The sequence below is a fragment of the Geotrypetes seraphini genome, chromosome 7 (assembly GCF_902459505.1).
Source record: "Geotrypetes seraphini chromosome 7, aGeoSer1.1, whole genome shotgun sequence".
Taxonomy (NCBI): domain Eukaryota; kingdom Metazoa; phylum Chordata; class Amphibia; order Gymnophiona; family Dermophiidae; genus Geotrypetes; species Geotrypetes seraphini.
This window is the reverse complement of record NC_047090.1, coordinates 84,638,641-84,660,282: the sequence shown is the minus strand read 5'-3', so window position 1 is coordinate 84,660,282 and position 21,642 is coordinate 84,638,641. Positions and strand designations below refer to the sequence as shown.

The following is a 21,642-nucleotide window of genomic DNA, read 5'->3' as shown; positions in this document are numbered from 1 at the left end:
CTGCAAGAGCAGGGTACTTTCGCCACCCAGAGAGTGGTAGAAAACTGGAACGCTCTTCCGGAGTCTGTTATAGGGGAAAACACCCTCCAGGGATTCAAGACAAAGTTGGATAAGTTCCTGCTAAACAAGAATATGCGCTGTTAAGGCTAGTCAAGGGGAGAGTGTGGCGCAGTGGTTAAAGCTACAACCTCAGCACCCTGGGGTTGTGGGTTCAAACCCACGCTGCTCCTTGTGACCCTGGGCAAGTCACTTAATCCCCCATTGCCCCAGGTACATTAGATAGATTGTGAAAAATGCTCGAGTACCTGAATGAACTCATGTAAACCGTTCTGAGCTCTCCTGGGAGAACGGTATAGAAAATTGAATAAAATAAACAAATAAAGTATTCAGGAGATCTACAATGAGTATGTATAAACTTGCTTTGCATACACTGCCTCCATTATAGGCAAATTTCTTTCATGCATATTCATTGTGGATATCCCGAAAACTTGACTGGCAAGGGGTTACTCCAGGATTGAGTTGAGAAACACTGTAATAGGCAAGCACAGAAAAATTGGTTTTGGTAGTTTGCTGGCTTCTGTCAAACCTACCCTTAAAAGGTGTGTGTTTAATTCCTAAGGAGTCCGAGTGCAAACATTTGACTGATCTTTAAGAATTTGTCAGTGTGAATGGAACTAACCTTCTCAGCTATTGGCTTGTCTCTTCTTGGAACTTTTTTTTTTGAGTAAAAGAACTTAGAAGTAGAGAATGACACGGTGACAAAATTCATCACCGTTCCCGTCCCCGCGGATAACCGCGGGAAATAATCCCATGTCATTTTCTAGTGTCTATTTCAACCTCGGTCCTTCTTCACCAGCATTCTTCAAAGCAAAGCTTGCGGGTCAGTGGTTGTGCCCAATTATACTCCGATTCTTCCCTCTCTCCTTAAAGAATGACATGAAGATGGTTTCCCGCGGTTATCCGCGGGGACGGGAACGGTGATGAATTTTGTCACCGTGTCATTCTCTACTTAGAAGTTAATTCTAGCTCAGAACAAAGGGTTTGTTGAGATGAGAAATTTTCTTGATTCCCATCAGTTTGGCTTTTGAGGCAAGTGATGGAACTGAAACACTGCTACTGACTGTGTGCAATGGTTTTTGCCAAGGTTTTGGGAGCAGGCTGTGTTAATATTAGTGCTACAGGAGTCGGCACCCAAGAAAAAGATCTAGGTGTCATTGTAGACCAAGGGTGTCAAATGTCAGAATCCTGTCAGGTTTTCAGGATTTCCCCAATGAATATGCATGAGATCTATTAGCATACAATGAAAGCAGTGCATGCAAATAGATCGCATGCATATTCATTGGGAAATCCTGAAAACCTGGCTGGATTGTGGCCCTGGAGGACTGACATTTGACACCCTTGTTGTAGACAATTCGCTGAAATCTTCAGCCCAGTCTGTGTCACAAGCCAAACAGGAGGAATTATTAGGAAAGGGATGATAAATAAGACCGAGACTATTATAATGCCTCTGTATTGCTCCATGATGTGACCTTGCCTTTATATTTCTAAACATAATATTCAGAAGGACTTCTCAAGGTAGAAGTGGCTTCTACCCGGATAGGTTCCACCCTAGACTTCTTCAGCAGTGCCAGGGTGGTTCTGGGATGGAATCTGGGTAGAGCCTAGAATTATACACCAAAACAAACAAGTGACACTTTTAAATTGGTGATGCCTGCATTTGGAAGAACCTAAGATCATAAAGTTCAAACATGTATTTGTATAATTCAATAATAATTAACCTTCCCTTTTACAAAAGCGCAGAAGAGGTTTTAGCACCAGCTGGCACGCTAAATTCTCTGTGCTGCTCCAACAGTCATAGAGTTCCTATGAGCGTCGGAGGAGTGCAGAGCATTCAGCGTGCCAGCTGGTCCTAAAAACCTCTTCTGCACTTTTGTTAAGGGGGGGGGGTAAATAACTTAATTGTTTTCAAAAACTAGAACTTCCATGGGAGCGGCCTAAAGGATCTGGGCAATCGTAGTCTTAGGCCACTCCCAGTGCATCCCTAAGATTCCGGTTGGCCCAGGTGCCTAAGGGGTTCCTATGGGAGGGGCCTAGGTGCCTAGGCCAGTCAGGGCCTTAGGCCCCTCCCCAGTGCATCCTAGGATGCACTAGGAAGGGGAAGGCCTGCCATTCTGTGGAGGCGGACCTGTCGACTGGAGGGAGTGAACATCCCTCTGACCAGCCTGCGAGAAATAGGTATGGGGGAGGGTCCAGGTGGCTTGGGGGTGTCGAGGTAGAGGCATGTCTTTAGGAGGGTTCTGGCAGAAGGGGTAGGAATCCCTCCTGCCGAGGGATGCCTCGTAGGGTGGTGGCAGGAGGAATTGGGCACATCTCCTGCCGCGGACTGTGTCAAGAGGGTTCGCCATTGTGGCAGCAGGAATTGGGCACTCCTCCTTCTGTGAAGGAGCAGGAGTTCCAGCAGGAGGGAGTGGGCATCCCTCCTGCCGGGGATGCTTCTGGTTGTAGCGGCAGGAGGAATTGGTCACTCCTCCTGCCGCGGACTGTGTCGGGAAGGTTCACCATTGCGGCAGGAGGAATTGGGTACTCCTCCTGCAGTGGATATTTCGGGAGGGGGGATTCTGGGGTTAGGGGTTCCGGAAGGAGGGAGTGATCATCCTTTCTGCCAACCGATTTAAACTGATTATGTTAGGGAGATTCCCTTGTCACGATCAGCTCAGCGGCCATGTCTATTTGTAATGTAACCAGCATTTTGCTGGCCTATATTTCAGGCACCTATCGTTGCCCTAGAGAGATGCCTAGGGCCACCTAAGCTCGCCTAAGGTCTCTTCCAGGCAAAACCACACCCACGCCTAGCCTTGGGCGAGCTTAAGCGGCCCTATGCATCTCCCTAGGCTCTAGAAAATGCCTACAGTATAGGTGACCTGCCTCGGGATGTTTTTTTCTTTTAAATGTGCATCTCGATTGGCTGGTTAGACAGTGGTAGGGTGCCTACCATTGCCTACAATCAGGACATCGTTTATAGAATTTGGCGCCAAGGATTTGCAGTGGGCGAAGGAGGCCCTATGGGAGGAAGAACAGCCTCTTTAAGGAGGTCTTTGTTCAGGGAGGATTGTGTTCAGAGGGTGTCTTAAAAAGGGATGTTTTCAGGATTGTTTATATATAATAATAATAATAACTTTATTTTTCTATACCACCATAGTCAAATGACTTCTAGGCAGTTCACATTGAAAGAAGGCTGGACAATCAGCGAATTATAGAATGCCTAAAGAAAAGATGTTACATAATAAATTGGAGTTACATGGGGAAAGAATCCATGAGAGAAGGGGAGCAGATTCTTTTTTCTTGTGCCACCTATTTTAAGATGCCACCTGGGAGCATTGGACCTCGAGTTAAAGACCCGATGACCCCAGGAAGTATTGATAATGCAGTTTGCAAGGTTGATCACAAGCCGCATTATTCATGCACTGCAGGAGCCATCAACTTGTTGTACTGAAATAACCATAGATTAGTGAATCCTGTGGTAAACTTAGGCCACAGTGCATCCCGATAAGTATCCTATGAAAGACTTTAATCAATAAAAATGTTTCCATATAGACAGAACGAAGAAAAGTCCTTTAAAAGAAGGCTTGATTTCTATATTAAATTGAAACCTATTTTCTACATCAGTGAAACACTAGTTAATGAGTCATTGTTCAAGGATCGCAGCTGTTTGAAAATATATTCCACATTTTTGTTCATCATGGCTTTGTGTTTGTTTTTCAGCAGACAGCCTGACATTTTTTTTTCTATTCTTTTTTCTCAAAGCATTTGTCATTTTGTTAGTAATTACTTCGGCATGATGATAATTTGGAAAGTAGATCATTTTCAATCAGACAGAATACCAACATACTCTACAGCAGGGGTGCCCACACTTTTTGGGCTTGCGAGCTACTTTTAAAATGACCAAGTCAAAATGATCTACCAACAATAAAATTAAAAAAAAAAAACCACAAAGCACACCTTACGCAGAGAAAATGTTAATTATCATTCCTATTCCGGGGTTTTTTCAAAGAGGTCAAGGCAGATGACTCTACGCACTGTCACCTCAGTAACAACCATACAAAAATAAACAAATATACCCCCGTCCCTTTTTACTAAACCACAATAGCAGTTTTTAGTGCAGGGAGCTGCGCTGAATGCCCAGCGCTGCTCTCGATGCTCATAGGCTCCCTGGGATAAAAATCACTATTGCGGTTTAGTAAAAGGGGGCCATAGTGCAAAATATAGACAGCAGATATAAATTCAGACACATTTTGATCACTAAATTTAAAATAAAATCATTTTTCCTACCTTTGTTGTCTGGTGATTTCATGAGTCTGGTTGCACTTTCTTCTTCTGACTGTGCATCCAATCTTTCTTCCCTTCTTTCAGCCTGTATGCTTCCTCTCCTCCAGACCTCATTCCCTCCCCAACTTTTTCTTCCTCTCTCCCTGCCCTTTCTTTTTTTCTCTTTTCATGCCCCCTTTCTTTTTTTCTGTTTCCCTTCTTTTCTTCTGTCTCCCTGCCTACCCCCTTTCTTTCTTTCTTTCTTCATGCCCTCCCACAAGCCACTGCCGCTGCCATCGGGGAACAGGCCCCCAAGCCACCGACGTCATCGGTGAACAGGCCCCAAAGCCGCCGCTGCCCCAAGCTCTCCCTGCATCGGGCCGACTAGTATTCCTCTCCCCGATGTCAATTCTGCCGTTGGAGAGGAAGTTCCGGCCCAGCCAGGCAGCGATTGGCTGGCCTGAACTTCCTCTCCGATAGCAGAATTGACATCGGGGAGAAGAAGTCTGATCGGCCCGGTAGATCGCCAAGGCAAAGTGAGTCTATCACGGAGCTCGGGATGGGCTCCGCGATCGACTCACTTTGCCTTGGCAATCTATCGGTCGATCGCGATCGACCTATGGGGCACCCCTGCTCTACAGTATATTTGAATAATTTAGAAACCTCTCTAAAGTTACTTCTTAGGGTGGAGATGACCTGGTAGCCGATCTCTCCACCAGGAGTACATGATAAGCTTCCAAAAAGGAGACTAAAATCAAGAGATATCTTTCTTACCCACCTGAGATTGCAAAGAACCATTTACTCCCCTGCATACAAAACCCTCTGTGTCAGTATTTAACTGGGCAGTGATTGGATGTTTCTACTCAGTGGGAGAGGGGAAAGAGAGAGGAAGAAGAGGAGGGTAGCACATGCTGGAACAAGCAAATGGGAAATAATCTAGCTGCCTGGATGAACTAGTTCTCCTGGGGAGTTTATATATAAAATTCTTGTGGAATCTTTATCATGGATAGGGTTACCAGATTTTAAATGGCTAAAATCCGGACCATAGCCCTGCCCCCAGGCCTACCCAGCTTTGCTCCACCCCACCCCATTATGTTCATGTCTCACCCCCCAACCATGCCCCCTCAACCTTTTCACATTGGGAGGGAGGGCATCTGCACATGTGTGAATGCAATGCGATGGCATCATGCACATGATGTCACCGTATTGCATCCACGCATGCGCAGATGCCCTCCCGACATGGTTCCAAAGAAGCTTTTCAAAACCCAGACAAAGTTCTGGGTTTTGAAAAGCCACTTGGACACCCGGACATGCCCTTTAAAAAGAGGACATGTCTGGGTAAATCCGGATGTTTTGTAACCCTAATCATGGAGAATCACTTCTCAGTAAACTTTACGAAGGATATGTGGGAATAACCATCCCTCCCCTCCCCCACCCATTAGCATCCGCACCACCCTACCATGAAATGTAAAGAATGGAGTTACCTATCTGGTAACTCAACCATCTCAGAAATTGATGACATTTTTTTTCAGCAGAGGATAACCAAAGTTTTGGGACATGATCTCAACTAGTTCCAGAGTTAGGAGCCCCTTTATTTGAGCCACTTTTATGTATCTGCAGAAGATGTCAAGTGGGGACCTTCCTTGAAATTGAACCAGTTGACATGGATAACCAACCTTCCACTCAAAAAGACAACATGTTATCAAACAAATTAGAATCCCCTTAACTCTTTCATTAGAGCGCCTAGAGGGTTGGTATTGCCCAGTGTTCTGCAACCTTTTCGGCACCACGGCACACTAAACCCGGTGCCACTTCAGCAGAATTTCTGCTTTCTAAGGAGTTGACATTATGTGTTCCTGTTTTGGAAAGTGCATACCAGATGGCCAGCATTCCTACCATTTATGCCTGGCACTAAGAAAGAATGTAAAAAATAATCCCACTAAGCTGAGTGAGAGTTCTCCAATTGCATTGTTGCCAGTGAGGGGTGGTGCTTCAATACTGTGTTTTCAATTGCTAAGGACAGACAGATTCCATGAAGTCCTGCAGAGTTTGCTTGTCCCGCACTTTTGAAAATGTGACAATGAAACAGCACTCCCTACTGGCAGGACTATAGTTGGAGGACTCCCACTCATCTTTGAGGGAACAGTAGTAAGAAAATGAAGCATGCGCTAAGTGATATAACTTTCTCATAGGAAGTGAGCAAAATTATGATCATCCAGGCAACTGCTTGCTCCAGGAGAGTGTGGGGTAGTGGTATTTTTGAATTATCTTGTAAGTTTCTTATGTTAAAATTGTAACATGTACATCGCCTAGAATTTATAATAGGCGATTCATCAAAAACTGAATAAACTTGAAACTTGTTAGAGCTGCAGCCTCAGCACCCCGAGATTGTGGATTCAAATCCTGTGCTGCTCCTTGTGACCCTGGGCAAGTCACCTCATCCTCCACTGCCCCAAGTGCATTTGATAGATTGTGAGCCCACAAGGGCAGGTAGGGAAAATGCTTGAAGTACCTGTACATAAACCGCTTTGAATGTGGTTGTAGAATTACAAAAAGGCAGCATAGAAGGCCCTTTTCTTATCAGAAAATGGGCATAATCCAAAATCATTTTTGTCTCATCTGCAGGAGTGATAAAGAGCTATGATGAAAACAACTTTGAAGGATCATAGGTGCCAAATACTAAGAGACAGATATTCGGACCATGGGAGGCAGCTCGCCAAAGTCCTGCAGTCAGTGCTGAGCCCAGATATTCAATGTTGGCGACCAGCATTGTATATCTGTTCTCACTTTTGACCACGGCAACTTTGCCAGTTAAGCCAATATTCAGTACTAGCCAGCTAAGTCAGTGTCTCGCAAACTTTTTTTCAAGCCTAGCACACTAAATTTGGGGTCATGTCTGCAGGGCCTTCGGGCATGAAATGGCATCGTGCGTATGTGTAATGTCATCACATCAATGTCTGCGCATGCGAGGAAGCCCTCCAGATGGGGACCTGAGCTTGCTAACCCTGAAATTACTATGCGGGGGAGGGGGAGTGCGGAGAGGAGAAGAGGCACCAGCTGACTGTCTACAGGATGTGCCTCTCACGGCATACCCTTAATCTTACTGCGGCACACAGTTTGTGATACACTTAGCAAAGTGCTTAACGATTAAAGATAGGCCTGCTATTTTAATGGCCTATTTTGACCTCTAAACGTATCTGGTTAGTGCTGAATATTAGAACTTAAGCAGCTAAGGAGGTATTCCTGGCCGGTTAAATAGCAATGAAAGTCAGGGGGTTAAATGTACTGGAAGGAGACTTTCTGGTCAGTTCTGGATCTGTATTTGTATTCCAGAGAGGTATAGTATTTGAAGTTCTTGATCCTAACCACTGAAATAAGTTCTACAAGTCCCATAATGCATTAGAACAATATTATCAAACCTTCCCTATAGACTAAAATTCCTCTCCAGAATCTTGGTAACTTGGCAGTTCTTCTGGAAATTCACCAAACCAATACCATACTAAGATTTATTCAGATACATTAAAGAAAAAAGGGAGGAGTAGCACTATATATGTATGGTATATAAAAACATTAAGCAACAGAGCTCCAGGGCAAAGAGGCTAGAAAGAAGCACTCTTAGATTAACCCTTCCCCTTAACTGTATCCATGACATCCTGTTTGTCTGTCTTGCCTGCTTAGATTGTAAGCTCTTTTGCGCAGTGACTGTGTTCTTATTCTTGGTGACTCTATGCAGCACTATGTGCGTCTGGTAGCGCTATAGAAATAATTAATAGTTGTAGTAGTAGAGTCAAGTCAAAGACCTTGCTAAAATCTAAGTATACCACATAAATCCTGCCAGGTATTTGTGACCTGGATTTGGCCATTGCTGGAAGCAGGATACTGGGCTAGATGGACCATTGGTCTGCCCCAGTATGGCTATTCTTATGTTCTTATGTAGTGCTCTCCCTTGATCCAGCTTTTGGGTCACTTATGAAATAAATTGATCAGATTCATCTGACAAAGATATACCTCTAGTAAAACCATGCTGCCTTGGACCATGTTCATAATTACATAAGAATAGCCTTACTGGGGACATCTTCACAGTGACCAATCCAGGTCACTAGTACCTGGCAACATTCCATGCTATCAATCCAGGGCAAGCAGTAATTTCCCCCACATTGATGTCAATAACAGACTATGGACTTTTCCTCCAAGAAATTGGAGCTACGTTAACCGCTTTTATCATAGCCTCTGGCAATGTGTTCTAGAGCTTAACTATTCTCTGAGTGAAAAAATATTCCCTCCTATTGGAATTAATAGTATTTCCCTGTCTTGAACTGAGGATGATGCCTGGCAAAACATTTAACGTAGGATGCATGGAAGCTTCTCCATCTGCATTTAATCGCAGAAGTTCTGCTTATTTGTTTTTGGCTCCAAAGTTATGGAACAATCTTCACCCCCACCCCTCCCTCAATTCGTTCAGAACTCCTCGTCCTTAAATTTAAAGTTTTACTTAAAACCCACTATTTCAAGCTTACATTTGGTACAGAGCAGGATTGGCACGTTGATGGAACCCTACCACTTATTATCTTTTGTATTTTATTTCTTGTTTTACATTTTTACATTGTTCATTTTAAATTTTTATTGTAAACCACTCAGATTGGATGATTGTCTTGAATGAATGTTTACTTTTCTGTCTTAAATAAGAGTTCTTTTCTTTGTTTTGTTATTTGTAAACCGCTGTGACGTTTTATTAGATATGGTGGTATATCATGTTTTTATGAATAAGAGTACAACTAGTAGAATAGAATATGGATTCTGTGGCGCCTTCCTGAGATATGTCCTTGCCCAGCCAAATTTCAATTTAGGGAACCACATATACCCTGAAAGAGCATGGTTAGACATTTGAAGCTAAATTAACAAAATAGAGAACTTAAGTGAATTCACCCAAAAATCCAAAAATTGCTTCGGTATACAAAATTGTACTCCGAGAGCTCTTCAAATTTAACTTTCAAAGAAACTTTCCCCCTCTTGGACAAAGGTGCGCTAATTGATTTATCGCGCTAAGTCGATTAGTGCATGCTAAATCGACTACCGCATCTTAGTTAAAGGATCCAGTTTGATTTAAGAATATCACTCAGAAAAATACAAAACATGGGTGGAGAAAGACCTCGGTGTAGAATTTAACAATCTGACTGACCAGAAAGTCTCCTTCCAGTACTTTTTCCCCCCTGACTTTCAGTCCCCTAGTTTTCTTTTGGAGAAATCTGGTTTTAACAAATGCTGTATTTTACCCAATTACAATCATTTGCTGGAGAAGCAAGATAATTGATGCTCTTGAAAAGGCTGATGCTAGAAACCTAGAGAGCATTCTTAATTACAATGCAAGCTAATTAGTTTTAAGTTCCCTTTCCAAGAATGTGGTCTATAAGGCACAATGTTAATCCGTCAGACAGACAGAAGTGTCGTAATGGCAGAACTTTAGTTCATTTTACTTGTATTTAGGTGAATATATTTTGAGAGTATAACACCATAAAATAGGAATATGGGCAGATTAGATAGGCCTTGTGGTCTTTATTGGCTGTCATTTTCTATGTCTACATATATTCCATTTTGATCCTATTGCTTGGTAGTACCATTATTTGTACTATGTTTCGATGATGCCCTGTTCCTATGTTATGACCATGTGGAAGTTCTACTAAAGATATTACTAAAAAAAAAAAAAAAAAAAAGAAGAAGGCAAAAAAAAGCAGCATGTGAGTCTTGCCTGATAGCCCAGAAAATTTCCTTTACTGTATACTGCTAATTGTAGATGTTCTGGAGCTTGTTTTTCTTCTGAATCAATGATCATATTTTCTTTTGAGTGTGGCTGAATTTTGGATTTCAAAGTTGCTAGGCCTGATCCCACTCTGTAGGCAGGTGTCTGTCTACTGTATCACAGTCCTTGATTGAATCCCATATCTCTCTTTCTTTATCGCTCTTCAGCTATCTCATTCTCCTACTAGGTTTGACTATTTCAGTGTCACTGGTTTGCATTACCCCCACACCACTACCGGATGGAGTCCAATTTTTTCCTCCTCCAGTCACCCCAACAGCTTTTTTACTTTTTTTTCTCACTCCAGCCTCTCTCCATCTCTCTGTTTCCCCTTCCCTATTAGCTATCTTACTCTAATCCTAGGCCTGGAAGGGTGCAAAGGATGCCTTTTGCCTCAATCCACTGCTTTCTCTATGTAGGTCACATTCACAAAGTCACAACAAGAAGAGAAGACCAAAATTTCCATAGGAGAAAAAGGATAACCCAAACAAACAAAACTGTGGAAATCCAATGTTCTTGACGCTTCTTTTATTCAGTTAATCCTTTAAAATACAATATCCACATTTGTCATGGAGGACATTTCTCATGTTTCGGCAAAACACGCCTTCCTCAGAGATCCAAGAAATTGAATACGTAGTTTGCTTCTGCAGTGATCAGGTTTTGTGCTTCTCCGGCGGGTTTCAGTTTGGTTTGTCAAGACATATGTTATCCCACATTTGCAAAGGTTGCGTATTCAATTTCTCGGATCCTTGAGGAAGGTGTGTTATGCTGAAACACAGCCCATGTTGAGTCCTCCATGACAATTGTGGACATTGTATTTTAAAGGATTAACTGAATAAAAGAAGCGTCAAGAACATTGAACTTCCACGGTTTTGTTTGTTCGGGTCACATTCACAAGCAAGGAGCTGCTATGGCTGCCTCTTTCTGGGCCCTATTAGAAGGAAAGCATAGCTCCTCCCTACCTACCAGCCAAGAAAATTCATTGCTTGCTCACCTGAGACAAGTCAATTTCCAAAACCTTGCTTATCTAACCCCAGAATGAGTGCATCTCGATAATGTATTTAATTTTAATTTAATTCTTATATACCGCTAATAACCGTGAGGTTTCTAAGCGGTTTACAAAAATGAATACATTAAAAGATACAATAAATAAAAATAAATAAGATAGGTACTTGGAAATTCACTAACTGTCCCAAATCTAACTAAAGTACCTGAAGAGACAATTTAAGAAAAATAAAGATAAAATATAAAGATAGAGATAGAGATAGAAATGAATATTCCACCAAGTAATGAATAAATAAATTTAAAGATAGAATTAAAATAAATAAGTAAAATAAATAAAAAATAGAGATAAAAAATAAGTATCAAGAGAAATAAAAAATATATATTTAAAGTATTCTCCCCTGCTGGATCGGGGGAGCGGTGTAACTGTGATCAGGTGCCCTGCTGGAGAGGGCTCCCGATACTGTTGCTGGTCTCGGTGAGCCGTTGGCACCGCTTCTTTTAAAGTGTTCTACCCTGCTGGATCGGGGGAGGGGTGTAACTGTGATCAGGTGCCCTGCTGGAGAGGGGCTCCCGATACTGCTGCTGGTCTCGGTGAGCCGTTGGCACCGCTTCTTTCTATTGTAACCTCTCTCTCTTTGCATATCAATTCTCACTTACTTCACCATCTGTAGTCAGGTTACCCTACAAGTCAAAGTGAGAATTTTTCTAAAAAGTTAGCATAAAATATAATATTTCACCCTAAATAAAAGATACCAGGTGAACAATAAGTGAAACCTTAAAAAAAAAATACTGATTTTAAAAGTTTTTGTTAGCTTATTTATGCAAATCTAATAAAACGTATATATCTATACAGCTTTAGAATAAGGGCTCCTTTTACTAAGCTGCAAAAGCGTTTTTAGCACACGCAGGATTTTAGTGTGTGCTAAACCCATGCAATGTGGCTATAACTAACGCCAGCTCAATGCTGGCGTTAAAGTCTAGTGCGCGAAAAAACTGCTATCGCAGCTTAGTAAAAGGAGCTCTAAGTTTCCAAATAAAACCTTTCTCAAAGAATTTAGTTCTTTGTAATAAATTTTTTTCTCAGAGTCCAGGTGTTCTTCCTTTTTTTTCCCCTGCAGGGCCGTTGGGTACCAGCACTTCTTCTTTCCAGAAAAGTCAGCTTCAACGAATGGTGTACCTCCTCCCTAACTAAAAAAACCCAAAAGAAGCAAAACCCTATATACCTATTTGATGACAAAAAAAATAATAAACACTGTGATCACTAGCTACCCCCAAAAATCAAAGGATAATTGAAATTTCCCTAAAAACTAATCCCACCTATTTTTTATTAAACCAAGGTTTAATTAAAAATCAATAAATATCCAAATATCAATAAACATCTAATATCCAATCAATATCCAATTTATCCTTAAAAACCAATTTCACAGAGACAACATAAAACAGACACCTGTCTCTGCCAACAAACCAACTCAACAGCCCTCAACTGCTCTCCTAGGCAGTTTTAGAACTCTCTCTAGCACTGCTCTCTTCCTGGAGGGAGCTGTGCTGTCCAGAATTCCAAAAGTGACTCGTACAGCTGAAAATTCTTAAACTTACAGGAATATCTTTCTTTTTTTTTAATAACCTTTATAACCTTTTTTTATAACCTTTTTTGGATATCACACGATCATATGCCTTATAGATCAATTGCAAATTATTTAAGTGCCTATTTTTAAGAAATAGATGTCTAGATTTTCTAAATTTAGGATCCTACTTGTCCTTTTTGTAATTTCTGTAGCACTGCCAGATGTATGCAGTGCTATACATATACACGTGCGAGACAGTCCTTCCTCTATACAGCTTGCAATCTATTCAAAACAGACAAACAGCAATACAAGATCATATAAGCAGCCATACTGGTTCAGACCAAAGATCCATCCTGTTTCCAATGCTGGCCAATCCAGGACACACATACCTGCCAGAATCCAAAATGTTAGCTAGACTCCATGTTGCTTACCCCCAAAGATAAGCAGTGGCTTTCCTCAAATCTACCTTAATAATGGTTTATGGGTTTTTCCTCCAGAAATATGTCTAAACTTTTTTAAACCCAGTTATGCAAACTTCTTTTAACACATCCTCCAGCAATGAATTCCACAGTTTAATTATGCGTCGAGTGAAAAAATGCTTTCCCCAATTTGTTTTAAATTACTACTTAGTAACTTCATGGCATGACCCTAGTCTTTCTACTTTGTAAAAGAGTAAACAGTCTGTTTTCAGTTACACATTCCACTGTACTCAGGATTTTACAGACCTCTAACACTTCTCTCCTCAGCCTTTTTCTTCATAAAGCTAAAGAGCTTCAGCTTCTTTAGCCTTTCCTCATAGGGGAAAGATGCAAGATAATCATTTTGGTTGCCTTTTCCATATTTTTCTTAAGACTGCAATAGCTTTTGAAATTTGGGGACAAAAATTGTTACCACACGCCTGATGTGGTAATACTATGTTAAGCACCAAAAGAGAAAGAATTAAGGAGTTTCACTTATTGTGGAAATTATGGGTCATGTGTTTTCCCAGACGTTTGGTAACCCTACCCCTTCATACTCCAGATTATGGCTTGAAACCTCTAGCACATGACTTGTAGCAGTTTGGCTCACAGACTATGGAATTCCCTTACCTTGAAATTGAGGCAGGAGGTTTCATATTAAAAATATAAAAAGAGCCTTAAAATCTGGCTTTTTAGATAGTCTTTTGCTATGGTGAACTAATATGATTTCCCCATTTGGAATCACTGGGAACTAATTTATATTGTGTGTCTCTGGTTTTTTGAACTTAATGGTTATACAATTCATATCCTTCCCCTTTTTTGGTATTCTTACCCTAATCAGTTTTTGGTTGTATGCATGTTTTATTCTTATGCTTTTAATGTCTGTTTGAATTACTATTAAAGCAGTTTTATTTCATATTGTGAACTGCCCTCATATCTCCAATTGAAAGGCACTATATCAAATTAGCTTCAAAAGAAATAAGAACATAAGAATAGCCTTACTGAGTCAGACCAATGGTCCATCAAGAGCAGTAGTCTGTTCCCAGGACACTAGTACCTGGCAAAAAATCAAAGAATAGCAACATTCCATGCTATCAATCCAGGGCAAGCAGTGACTTCCCCCATGTCTTTCTCAATAACAGACTATGGACATTTCCTCCAGGAAATTGTCCAAACCTTTCTTAAAACCAGCTACACTATCTTCTCTTACCACAACCTCTGGCAACACATTCCAGAGCTTAACTATGAGGGAAAAAAATATTTCCTCCTATTGGTTTTAAAAGTATTTTTCTGTAACATCATTGAGTGTCCCTAGTCAGGGCAGGATTAACCAATAGGCCAAGTAGGCACGTGCCTAGGGCCCGAAATGGTCAGGGGGGCCCGATGAAAGAAGGCATCAACATTGTTTTTTTCCAAACCACGATGGGCCCCTCCAGCATTGATCATCAACGCGGCCTTCTCCCCCCCCCCCCCCCCCCATCGACGGAAAGTAAGACAAGCAAGCAACGCAGGTAAGAAAGGCAGTGGGAACTGTAATTGTGCAAGCGATGCTTCTTGCCCAAAGCTTCTCTCTGACACAGCTTCCTGTTTCCGCCTGGGTGTTTGGTGGGGCGGGGCAGGGGCCCTCTACAAATTAATCCTGCCCTGCCCCTAGTCTTTGTCATTTTTGACAGAGTGAAAAATCAATCCAATTGTACCCATTCTACTCCTCTCAGGGTTTTGTATACTTCAATCATGCCTCCCCTCAGCCGTCTCTTTTCCAAGCTGAATAGCCCTAACCTTTTTAGTCTTTCCTCATACGCAATACTCAAGGTGAGGTCGTACCATTGAGCAATACAGAGTCATTATAACATTCTTATTCTTGTATACCACCCCTTTTCTAATAATTCCTAGCATCTTGTTTGCTTTCTTGGCCACCTATGCACATTGGGTGGAACAAGGGAAGGGATTTAATTCCAAGTACTTCCTTGTGCCCAAACTGTCAGGGGGATTTTGTCCCATTCTAGACCTAAGGTCAGTGAAAAGTTCAGCATGGTTTCCCTAGGCACCCCGGTTCCCATAATTTAGGAAAACAATTAGCTATGCTTTCTAGATGTAAAGGATGCTTGCACTCACATAAAAGTGTATCCTACTCACAGGAAGTATCTCAGATTTTAATTAGGGAAACACAATACCAGTATTGTGTCCTTCCTTTTGGCCTCACTTCCACTCCAGAATCTTCATCAAATGCCTCGCTGTAATTGGATTCATTGCTATGCAGACTGGCGTGCATATATTTCCCTACCTGGATGATTGGCTAGTCAAGATCGCATCCAAGGAGGGTGCTCAAGAATCAATATGAAGAACTATTCAGGTGTTGGAGCTACTAGGGTTTATTTGACTGTGTAACCCTTCTCATTCAGCACCATTGGCTTCCCATTCTGTCTTGAATGCTATAAGATTTTAACTCTCACCTACAAGATTATTTACACTATGACTTTTTCTTATTTTTCCTCCTTTATAACTCTATAAACCCGTGCATTGCTTGCATTATCTGAATGGCATTAGACTCTGTTTTCCTTCTCCTTCTCACTACAAGAAATCATGCTGTTTTCTGTACTACCCAACTCTTAGAATGCATTACTCAAATCACTTCATCTTGAAGCCTCTTTCCACAAATTTAAATCAGCTCTGAAGACATACCGGTAAATATTTCAAGAAGCCTATGGACTGGATTGGAGGATTTCCACTGAGTTGATGAACCCAACTTATTTTTCCTCTATCCTCTATACATGTATGCTCTGAAATATCAACATATGAATGTCCTGGCACATAGATGTATTTGTTGTTGTGTTGATCCAGTTGATATCTTAGATGTTGATACCTATAAAATGGATCTTCTCACCATACATAACTGATTTGTATCCAGTCCACACCTGAATATCTCAGTTCTGATTTCTATATCCTTTCTGTGTTCAAAACTTTATTGAGGGTTTTAAAGTCATAAACAGCAATACAACACAATTACCAACCAAGAAATGCAGTATGGTGAGATATGTCTACCCTTCCAACCCCTAAAATTTCTATATCCTTTCTACAATCTGCATCCGCATCTATTTAATGCATGTTAATCTATGACTTAACACATGTCAAGTCAATTAGCATGCATTAGAATTTAGACGCAAAAACAAATGTCTAAAAGGGGGAGAAAACCAGACTGAAAAATGTCCTAAAACCAGAGGCAAAGGGGCTGATTCTATAAAGGGTGCCTAACTTAATTGGCAAATTACCCTTAATAGACTCAATAATTGGTAAAAAAAAATAATAATAATAATAATTGGGCAACAGGCGCCTATCCGGTTCTATGAAAGATAGACACCTATTGCATGTCACTTAACGGCATCTAATGCATAAGTGGGTGTTTCAAAGGGTAGAGCATAACTTAGGCTAAGCATGATTCTCCAAAAACTTAGGCGCCTGAAATGTAGGCCTTTAAAACCCTTGCCTATATTTCAGGCGGCTGAGTTTTTACATAGGCACTGCTAGCTGCAATTCTGTAAATGGTGCCAAAGTGTGATTGACACGCGGCCAGTGCCATTTTTCTAGGCACTGGCCAATTTAGGCTCCGTTTTTAGAATCAGCTCCACCCCCTCCCCAAAGTCCAAATGTACTTAAAACAAGCTAAAAGTTTTTGCCTGCACATGTTCCGGTTGGATAGCAAGTTCTATTGTAGTAGCATTGACACTTGGGGTTGGATTTTCAGCTGGCACAGTTACCAGCTTAATATGCTCAAAATTTCTTTTTTAAAATTGGTGCAAAGCCCATGGGTAAAACTGACCTGCAGACTTTCCAACAGTGCACCGTTTTGAAAATTGTCTTAGTAAATTTTATAAAGTAGCAATAATTGGGTATTGGAGGACGCCAGCATGTTCTATATCAAACTATTGGCTGCAGCCCTAAATGGGCTCTTAAAACCTACATTTGAGGCAGAGTGGAGTGGAAAGATTATATGAAGGAATAAAGGAGAGTGGCGAAGCATGAGAGAGACAGAGATTGATGCTGAGAAGGGGGTCAGCAGAGAAATATGGAGAGAGGGAAAAGAGAGATGCTAGATCTGGTGTAGAAGAGATAAAAATGAAGAGAGCTGAAGCTAGAATCAATCATAAAATGGAGAGAGGGGGGCACAGGCTGGATGGAAAGGGGAGAGGGTAGTGGGGCACGGGGGAGAGGTGGAGAGGGCAGGCAGTATATGGAAGGGACAGATACTAGATGGAAGGAAGAGAAGATGAGGAAAGCAGAAATCAGAGATGATAAAGGTAAAAAAAAATTTTTTTTAATTTTTTTTCTTTAAGATAAAGTAGTATTGTATTGTGGGCAGGGCTTAGGGTGGGATGGGGTGGGGCTGGGGCAGAATGGGTTGGGGGGGTCATGTGTCCTCTTTTTTTTTTTTTTTTCTTCTTCACAAATATGGTAACCCTAATCCAACCAAAATTCAATCAATATGCCAAAGAAAATTTGGGCATCTGAAAGTGGTAAAATGTATTTTCAAATAAGAATGTGCCTGCTCATTCAAGAAATGTCTTTTTTTTTTATATATATCTTTTCAGACAGCAAATGGTCTGCCAGCAGTGAGCAGTTTTGTCTCAGCATCCAGCATGGCTCCATATCCTACACCTGCACAAGTTTCACCTTATATGACCTACAGTGCCGCAGCTTCATCTGGTTATGTGGCTGGCCATGGCTGGCAACCTGCTGGAGGAAACCCTCTCTCTGCTCACAACTGTGACATTTCTGCAGCACTGGCATTCAAGGGCATGCCAAGTGCCAGAGAAGGTAGTAATTCCCTCACAGCCTCTGTTCTCTGATACAGGCTTAACTCCAGAAGAACTTGAAACCCAACCATTGGTGTCCCAGGCTGCTGGTCCCCAGACTTTCATCTTTTGTTCGAGGGAGGTGAGGGGAAGGGCAGGGAGGAGTGACCTTTAAATGTTTCACTCCATAATGTTTCTCACTGAAAAAGCCCTGACAGATCTTTAATACTCACATAACAAAATCAACATGCTGAAATAATACACTGTGTTCCACTTGTAAGAACTTGTGCTGTAATAGGATTTTGTTTAAAAGAATACCCAGCCTCGGTAAAGATACGCAGCTTTTCAGTGGCAAGTGATGCTAAGCATTTCCTCTCAATAAGATTGAATTTAAAAGTATCAAACACTGCCCAGTGGCTTTTTGAGATCTCAGTATCAATATAAACCTAAGTCTCTTGTTTTTGTAAAATATTTTTCTTCCATAGAAAAAAAAAGAAATTTTCCTCACTGTATGTCGTTTTAAATGACATGAAAGAACAGTGGTTCATAGACAACCCCGCAAAAGACAAAGGCGCGCACCGACAACTGAGCGCAAGACGGAGGCACGCGCTGAAGAAAATTACAGTGTTTAGGGGCTCCGACGGGGGGGTTTTGTTGGGGAGCCCCCCCAGTTTACTTAATAGAGATCGCGCCGGCGTTGTGGGGGTTTGGGGGGTTGTAACCCTCCACATTTTACTGTAAACTTAACTTTTTCCCTAAAAACAGGGAAAAAGTGAAGTTTTCAGTAAAATGTGGGGGGTTACAACCCCCCAAACCCCCCACAACGCCCCCACAATGCGGGGCGATCTCTATTAAGTAAAGTGGGGGTTCCCCCCACACACACACCCCCCGTCGGAGCCCTAAAAACAGTAATTTTCTGCGGCGCGCACCTCCACGCTGCGTTCAATTGTCTGCGCGCGCCTTTGTCCCGGTGCGCTTTTGACCTGACACCAAGAACAGTAACACTAGAAAGTTAATTCTTGAAAGGTCATTTTAAAGTCCCAATCCTTTTCTTCCTATGGAAGAAATTCCTGCTATAATAAAGTTCTGCTTTAGAAAAACAAAGTTTTGTGGTCCCTCAAGCTTTCCTATAAGTGGAATCCACTGTTCAGTTTCTCTGCCACCTAAGCACTCCTTGTAAGTAGAGAGGTCTCCCTCCAGGGCCCAATGAACTTATTGACTTTCTTGTAATATCAGTACCAAAGAGAATATCACTGCAGATTATTTGTCCTGTACCAGCCAGAGCTTTCAATATTTGTAATTGTTGTCAATTCTGTGGAAAACTAGCAATGGAAAACAAACGTAAAAAGCTGTGTCACACCCTCTAATCACCCATAAGAACTGAATAGCTTTTATTTGCCAATGATGGGTCTAATCAGGTGAACCAATCTATCACTGTCACTCACAAGTTACCATGATCTTTCTGCTATTGTTGAAAGGATTCATTACATGTAGCTATGTAATGTTTGAACAAAGCCTGTCTTTTGACTTCTGTGTTCTGACGAGCTTTTACCATCGCATGCCGGTATTTTCCGTGAGTTGGTAAACGTCTCTGCTTTGATTGCATCTGTGGTTCCATAACTGGGTGGGAGGAACTGGTATACTGCTGGTGGCGGTGGGTTCCTTAGTTATTAGACCTTTGTGGCTGGACATCAGTTTGTGCTAGTGTTTTCTGTACGTGTTGTGGAAGCCTGAACGTCTTCTGAAGGACCTGTTCTTTCTTCAGCAGAAGGCTCAAAGGCCAGCAACCAGACCGCCAGTTCATCACCTAGACCCTACCCTTCTTCCCAGGCCCAGGCCACGACTGCACACATGCCAAACATAGTACAAAGACCAGCTGGAAGGCACTGTCTGAACAAAACCTAAATGCTTTTTAAGGAAGTCACTTGGCAACTTTAATGTGAAATGTGTGCACAGACACTTAACAAATGGACTTAAAGTTAACAAAACCACTGTGAAAACACGAAGGTACTATTTTTGTTGACTTAAACCTCTGTTCAACAATTTCAGCCCAAGTAACCTTGTAAATTTTGCTGTTATTGTTGATGCAAAGAAAACAATATCCTAAAAAGGAGTTCTGCTTTGATGAATGTAAAATCTCTCTCTATGTGAGGGTTACAGTGTTGTAGATATTGTTTCATGTGTATGTAAACTGGTGGTGGTACTGCAATACAGATATTATTTAATTTCAACAAATTCCTTTTATGTTTCTGTATCTGGAAAGCAAACCATTCCACTGTGACCTATGCTCTCTTGTGGTTATAAATTTGCTAGTTAATATTTAAACCCAGTTTTTCATAATCTTTCTTTCTGTTTTTTTGTGATGCCACCATTTAAAGCAAAGAAGAAAAAAAAAGCCCCTATGGGTGCAAAACCAGAATGAAGGATAAAGAGATTACTTCTGGAAGCCAATAATTCAGATCTAGGAAGTGGAGTGTAAATAGTTTCCGTTCTAGCTCTTATGTAAGAATTAAGGGGTTCTTTTATTAAGGGGCGCCTTGTCATTAAGCGCATGCTAATCTTTAATAAAAGGACCCGTAAAATGTATGGGACTGACAGTCTCATTTTTCTGTCTCTGAAGACACTATTGTCAATGCAGTCACCTTCAGTTTCTTCCATTGGTGCTACACAAGGTTAATAAGGTGTGGAGAAACACAGTTATTATACAGACTTTGATATCATACTGATAAATTCCAACAAAATCTGCAAGCCTAATGGTTAGTGCAGTGAGCTGGGATCCTGGGGACCTGGGTTTGATTCCCGTTGCAGTGCTTGGTGGCTCTGGGCAAGTCACTTAACCCTTCATTGCCTCCCCCCCCCCCCCCCCCCCGGTACAAAAATAAAAAAGAACAATTTACGGCCTGTTTTACAAAGCGGAGCTAGCGGCTGCAGCGCGATAACGGCCCCGAAGCGGCTTTGTAAAACAGGCCCTTAGTGTGGGAGCCCTCTATGGACAGAGACACTTGTTGCATGCAGTGACTTAGCAGAACACTCAGATGTTGCAGAGAGGAGTGCTAGTGCTGTTTTCTATGTCTCTGAAGATCTTTTTAACAACATACTTGTATACTGAACAAAAGCACATAAAAACTGCCATAATCTGTCAAATCAAGGAAATCAGTTTAGAAGGCTTATATATTTTTTTTTTATCACCTTTTCATGGAGAGATTCACCCAAAGCAGTTTACAATACATTGAATAGTAATCAGATTACTCTTAAGTATTTTCACTAGACTCACAATCTAGCTGTGATACCTGGAGCGATGGAGGGTTAAGAGACTTGCCCAGAGTCACAAGGAGCAGGTGGGGATCAAACTTGCAACCTCAGGTGCTGAGGCAGCAGCTTTAACCACTAGGCCATCCCTCCACTCCACTTATGTGGCATTTACACATGCGACTGCCATATATATGTATATATATATGGGGCAGGAACGATCTTCCTACGTTCCTGCCCTATACAGATCACTCTTAGCAAATGGCTGATGTGAGTTCCCGTAGTCTCTCGAGACTACGATGGGAACGCACGGCAGGCATTTTCTATGAGTGATCTGCAAGGGCAGGAGCGTAGAAGATCGCTCTTGTCCCAAAAGCCAGACCAAGGTAAGGTCTGGGATGCTGGGAGGGAAGGTCCAGAATTAACTTAAAAAAAAAAAATAAAAAATTGCGAATAACCGAATCCGCGGATACTGA

At 41.6% G+C, this 21,642-nt stretch overlaps 1 protein-coding gene across 3 annotated transcripts in view; it reads left to right on the top strand.

Annotated features, from left to right (window-relative positions):
- PAX9 (paired box 9) overlaps positions 1-20,370 on the top strand; it is a 54,874-nt gene extending 34,504 nt beyond the window's left edge. The window contains exons 4-5 of one of the 3 annotated variants that reach the window (XM_033950777.1): positions 17,714-17,939; positions 19,686-20,370. In XM_033950777.1, the coding sequence (XP_033806668.1) occupies positions 17,714-17,939; positions 19,686-19,822 (363 nt within the window). In that variant the 3' untranslated portion in view covers positions 19,823-20,370. Of the gene's footprint in view, positions 1-17,713; positions 18,557-19,682 lie in introns of those variants that run through there. The other 2 variants (XM_033950776.1, XM_033950778.1) reach the window with 2 other exon arrangements.
- Positions 20,371-21,642: the final 1,272 nt, after the last annotated feature.